At 38.6% G+C, this 6,000-nt stretch overlaps 2 protein-coding genes across 2 annotated transcripts in view; one reads left to right on the top strand and one right to left on the bottom strand.

Annotated features, from left to right (window-relative positions):
• The window catches only part of cyld2 (cylindromatosis (turban tumor syndrome) 2), a 5,294-nt gene extending 836 nt beyond the window's left edge, over positions 1-4,458 (top strand). The window contains exons 2-13 of the mRNA XM_072451962.1: positions 204-321; positions 664-887; positions 967-1,129; positions 2,054-2,186; positions 2,392-2,496; positions 2,750-2,829; positions 2,915-2,981; positions 3,060-3,192; positions 3,261-3,369; positions 3,439-3,557; positions 3,635-3,839; positions 4,031-4,458. Of these exons, the coding sequence (XP_072308063.1) occupies positions 204-321; positions 664-887; positions 967-1,129; positions 2,054-2,186; positions 2,392-2,496; positions 2,750-2,829; positions 2,915-2,981; positions 3,060-3,192; positions 3,261-3,369; positions 3,439-3,557; positions 3,635-3,839; positions 4,031-4,239 (1,665 nt within the window). The 3' untranslated portion in view covers positions 4,240-4,458. The remainder of the gene's footprint in view (positions 1-203; positions 322-663; positions 888-966; positions 1,130-2,053; positions 2,187-2,391; positions 2,497-2,749; positions 2,830-2,914; positions 2,982-3,059; positions 3,193-3,260; positions 3,370-3,438; positions 3,558-3,634; positions 3,840-4,030) is intronic.
• mafbb (v-maf avian musculoaponeurotic fibrosarcoma oncogene homolog Bb) overlaps positions 1-6,000 on the bottom strand; it is a 185,404-nt gene that overhangs the window by 94,660 nt on the left and 84,744 nt on the right. The window lies entirely within an intron of this gene.

Here is a 6,000-nt window from a genome sequence, read left to right as displayed (position 1 = left end):
GTGGAGGAATGGAAAAAGGTGTTCCTAAAGGCGAGTACTGGGAGCTGCTTCTGTGATTTGGATCTAGTGTTCAGACATGTGTACACTGATGGTTTTAGGATTGAGAGAACATGTGACCGTACGCAACATTTCACACTGATGACATCGACTGTTGACATGTTGATAGTATTTCTAAAGTTGCCTTTGTTTGTCTTCATTCTTAGGACACAGACCACACTTTTGCATCGAAGAAACCCATTCCTCCACCTCTGTTCAGTGCTGCAGATATTGTTCAAGTTGTCCCGTCGCACTCTGTCCCCCTCGGAGTTCAGTGGAAGGAAGGTGAGTCATTGCATGCACAGGTGTTATTTTATTTGTTCATTTTTGGAACATCTAGATCCTCAGTGTGATTCTATTGGCTTTTAAAATCCAACCCTTCCCTGCTGTAGAACATTAAAACATTTTAAATCTGGGGGGTCATGAGTAATGATGTCCTCAACTTGAAAAACCGGGTCTGTGGCTCTGGAATGAAGACGATCACATGGTTTATGTCACAGAACATACCTTTGGGAGGCTTGTGGTATCTTTGCCCGAGGCTAATCTGATGAGATGAGCATATGACACAAGTGCAAGAATATGCCATGTGACTTTCTAGCAACAATGTCTCCTCATACCTATTTACAGGTCAAACTCACAGACCTGTAAGTCTCATCAAGTCAAGGCCAAGTTTAAGATCTGTTGGTCAACCAAACGTCAAGCCACAGGGAAGTGAAAGCACCCCCCAAGTTCCCCTGGAGGTGGGCTCTCTGGTGGAGGTCCAGTCAAACTCTGGAGTCACTGTGTACGGAGTCATCCGTTGGACAGGTGCTCTAGAAGGGAAGACCGGTGAATGGGCTGGTATTGAATTAGTAAGTTGTTTTTTAGTTATTAGCAATTTATGAAACTTTTTGAAGTAGGCTCTTAATTATTGCCTTATTCTTGTTTTAGGACTATGACATAAAAGGCTGTTCCGATGGTACATACGGAGGAAAGAGGTTTTTCATCTGCACAGGAAACAAGGCTCTGTTCATTCCGAAGACAAAGTGCCATGCTGACAGTAGATTTGATTCCAGTGTGGACAGTGTGGGCTCCAGTAAAGAAAAAACACAAGGTGACACAATTTTTCACATTTCACATGTTCATGGAAATGAATGGGGAATATTTTGATCAAAGCAGATTTTTTGTCAAATCTAAAAATAAATTGAGAAACTGGACAGAAGCTGATGTTGCCTTCTAAACTCTAGCAGTGTTTAAATTTTATTTTTGGATTTTATAAAATATATATCTGTATTTCACTGTCGCCCTTCAAGGCAACCGCTGTTGTGTTTTTGAGCGTTACAAAAATAAATTGTAATGAATTGAATATATAGTTTATATGAAACTGCGACGAGTTGGCCACTGTCCAGGGTGTACCCCGCCTAAGGCCCGAAGTCACTGGGATAGGCTCCAGTCACCCGCAACCCCGAAAGGGAACAAGCGGTAGAAAATGGATGGATAGATGGATGGTTTATATGAAAGTAAAATATTTTATTCGTGAAAAGCATCATACAGAATGCAACTCTTGAAAACAATATTACAATTTCATCAGTAACAATAATACATTTATATTTAGTTACATTGTTTTTGGGATCATGAAATTTGTAAATTTTTTATAAGAGCATCCCACCAAAGTTTTTCAAGCTCTCATCATCGGAGTCATGTCAGATAGATCTTTTCTTGATTTGAAACTTGATTCAGTGAATTTTAGTTGTTATGTCTTTTAGGTATTTTTCAATTATTCTTTGTTTTAAATGACATGCATCTGCTCACATTATTCATTTAATGTCAAACAAGTGATATTGGCTTATGCACAATTTATTCTAAGGCAGGATCTATTCTAACCTTTTTGACTTCAGGGCCCAACCTTATAGAGTATATTAATTTGTGTTGGTTGTGGCCCTGAGGGAGGCAGTTACAGCTCGAAGTGATTTGTTGACGACAAATTGATGTTTTATATTGTAATTCTAAATGTAAATGTGTTTTATATTTCTATCAGTCCCTCCCTTTGAAGAGTCTGAGGATCATGTTCCACCTCTCACAGAATCTCAGGCGTTTTCTGTACTTGTCGGAAAGATGAAAGGGATTCAGGGCCACATTAACTCATGTTATCTCGATGCCACGCTCTTCAGGTAAAACTAGATCCTGTTTTTCTGTTTAAAGTATGCCAGATTATGTTGGCACAACTTTGAACAGCCTAAAATGTTGATAATTGGTTCCGGATGGCAGCCAAAATGTATTTACTTCTAAAACAGTGTCCAGATGACTCCTTTTGAAACCTTTTTTTTTTACCATGAACCCACCCTGGTGGGTTTTTTGTTTTTTTCTTCTTTTCAGTTTATTCTGCTCGTCCCTGGTTCTGGACAGACTCTTTCAGAAGCCTCTTGACATTGAGCCACCAACAACATGCACTTTGAGGAAAATCATCAACCGTTTACGGAGGTACTAACTGTCAGGTCACCTTGGTATTTGTGTGTCAAGGTGCAAGCACTTTTGGTTTTGTTGTCGTTTTGTACATAACAAATACCGTAGTTCTGAAATTGGGCTTGTCAAGAGTGCATACTGGACAACAACACTGAAGATTATTACTTACATTTTTATATTTTTTGCATTTAATTTGTCTTTCTTTTTTGCCGGTCAAATAGATCAGCTTCGACAGAGAAAAAAGTCTAACGTGCTGGGATATTTTTTACAGGCAAGGATTTGTTCCTGCTGAGAGTGTGATGAATTTTCGTAAAGAGCTTGGGTGTGATACTTTCAGTACAGAGGAGAAAGGTAAACTCTTCCTATATCTAAATGCACTCAAAAGTCATTTAGTTCATTTCAGCAGTAAAGTATAAACATCTTAACTTTTTTTCAGACCCAGAGGAATTCATCACTGTCCTTTTTCAGAAGGTGCTATGCATTGAACCTTTACTCAAACTCAGGTAATGCCAGACACGCAATCTATGCTTTTGTTTTGTTTTTATTCCACTAATGATTTTTGTTTCTTTCTTTTTTTATAGTTCCAGGGGAGAGACACACCAAGATACCTACACGTTACAGATATTTTTGGAAAAAGAACAGATGTGTCCCATGCCGACTGTCCAGCAGCTCCTTGACACGTCCTGTTTATCCAGTGATCTCAAGTTTAAAGTGGTGGGTGTTTGGAATAATATGTGTGTGAAATACCTGTGCTAATAAATTGTATTACATTCACTTTTCAGGCGCCATCATGTCTGATGATACAGATGCCCAGATTTGGGAGCAAATACAAGATGTTTTCACACATCATTCCTTCAGTTGAACTCGATATCACAGATCTTCTTTATAATTGTAAGAAAAAGTAGACAATTAAAACTGCTGCATTTAACGTGACTAATATGAACTACTTGCTTTGACTAGGTCCAAGAGAATGCTTTCTCTGTGGATGCTTGGCAGAGTTTGAGTGTTTGCAGTGTTTACCTGATCGTAAGTTGCACCCAGGGAGAATCAAACAGTACTGCGCTACTTGCAATACACAGGTACGTCTGTTTTCATGTAATGTCTTCTACAAACACACATTTCACATGTTGACAGTAATTGCATTTTATTTAAAAAGGTGCATACCCATCCCACAAGACAAAGCCATTTCCCAAAACCGCTGGTGGCCCCCACAAGGACGACCACTGAAGCACCAGTGCCCAGACATACCATGCAACTGTTTGCCGTTCTGTGTATTCAAACCAGCCATTATGTGTCGTTTGTCAAATGTGGCACGGACCCTAAGTCTTGGCTTTTTTTTGATAGCATGGCAGACAGATGCGGTAAGCTATCATTTTGTATTTTACATTTTATTTGTGCTAGCTCTAACTTGTCTTTGTTTTTGCATGTACATTGTTAACAGTGACTTGCACAGATAAAATGTCCTTGACAGATTTAGATAAGACTGACGTCCATCACATTTCCTTCCCTCCAGCTGATGTCTAATCATCTCACTATGTCTTTTTTCTTGTAGGTAATGATCAAAGTGGCTACAACATTCCAGAAGTCTGTGCTTGTCCAGAAGTGGGTGACTTTTTATCTCAGTCAGAGGAGGAGCAGGCTTGCACCAACACTTCTCAGGTCCCTGAACTTGTGAGGAGGTTGTTATGTGACTCTTACATGTTGTTGTACCATAAACCAATCAAGCCGCTCCCTTTGTCAGACTTGCAACAGCAACTTTGAGCACCTGACACAGTGTGGACGCAGTGTCCCCAGAACAGATTTGTAATTATGACTGCTTTTATACAATTAAAGGTAGTTATAACATGTTATAACAATTACTCAGCAATCAAAATTACATTTTTTATTATGTTTGGTTAATGTGTTTCCATTGGCTTATTTAAGATGAGCTTGAAGATGTATTATGTAATGAATGTATTTAATAAATGTTAATAAATGTTTTCTCAAACGTTTGTGATTTCTGTCTGATCAGTTCAGTAATGACTAATCATACAAAATAAAGCACATATGTTTGACATCTTTCTTAGTTGTTCTCATTTGCACAAGCCAGCATCTTGGGTAATTAGTAACTACCTGTACTTCTTACTGTAGTTTCAATACACTGTATGCTTTACCCGAGGGCTACTTGAGTAATTGTATGACATTGAAAATTGAATACTCTTTCCGTTGGTCTGCAGGACAAAGTACAGCTTTAGGCTTGTAGATTTTCTTTTCAGTGTCACTTTTATGGTCTGTTCTTTGGGCATACCAGAATATTAATGTGCAATGTTTAAATCAATTACAGTAAATTGGATGTCAGATGTTGTCCACTCATTTAGTATTTGACTTTGTCTTTTACAAGTCTAATTCTTTGAGTCTCTACATTTTACTTTTTTACTTTAAAGTCCACTTGTAATCAGGTGGAGAGTCTGCCTCCGGTTTGTCTCCATGGAGATGTTATTGCTTTGCCTGGAATGTTTCTATCTTGCATTTTTTGTTGGGCAAACCTTGAAAAACAAGCATTTATCTGTGAGCGGAACCTGTAACTTTGCCTGCTGGTGCCACCTGCTTTTCTCCAGGACAGGCTTATAAAAGCAACACCTCCGCGGAGATGGCTGATCCTCTATCAGAAAAGTTACATAGTGCACCTTTAAGTGGGCCTAATTGTATTTAGTAACACAGGACTTTGTGGGCTTCTTCTCAGCTCAGGTTGTTTGGTATTTTTGTGTTTAACTATGTGATTTCAACCATAGAAATGCATGGCCATTGCATACATATTCAATTTAATCAAATATATTTTTGTAACACCCAAAATCACAAGGGCGACAGTAAAAACAGATTAAACAATGTTCATAGGAAACATCCCCTGTACTGTAAAGCTACATACATAGTACTATACTTACCACTAAAAGTAGACTTATCTAGAAATACCCAAACAAACTAAACCAGGTTTAACTGCTTTAACTGGGTAGGTCATTATAGATCCAAGTAATGTGTAATTTCAGTGAGAATTAGTCCATTGTTCATGGCCATATCTTTGAGCATTTAAAAAACGTTTGTGGCCAATGGCACCCTCTTTTGGATTTATGGTAAGCAAAGCGCATAACGTCAAGCATCACATTGAAATAGTCGCAGATACATTTTGAGTCATTTATTTATGTGTGAGGTGTAATTCAGGACATTTGGCCTTTAGGGCTACCTTTATTACTCTTTTGTGGGTCCACCCCTCTTCTCACCTCCAGGCAGAAAAATAGCTCCTGTAGAGAAACCTACTCTTTATATAGGGTGAATAACTTATTTTCCAAAATAACTTTGGTATAATATCCACAAGACAATATTTATTTGTTGCCCGAGGAAGACTAATAGTCACAGAATTAGAATTGATATGTGCAAAAATGACGCGGGCACGCCTGTCCGTCAGGAGATGGTCAGGAGTGTTTGCCTCCTGACCATCCTGAATGATGGACTGTTTGCAAAAGGATTGCATAAAAGTCCTCTAGTCTC

This window comes from Eucyclogobius newberryi, unplaced genomic scaffold (assembly GCF_026437365.1).
Source record: "Eucyclogobius newberryi isolate DKJ021-1_F unplaced genomic scaffold, fEucNew1.0.hap1 SCAF_19, whole genome shotgun sequence".
Lineage (NCBI taxonomy): Eukaryota > Metazoa > Chordata > Actinopteri > Gobiiformes > Gobiidae > Eucyclogobius > Eucyclogobius newberryi.
The sequence above is the reverse complement of the archived record's forward strand: the minus strand, read 5'-3'. Positions and strand labels throughout refer to the sequence as shown.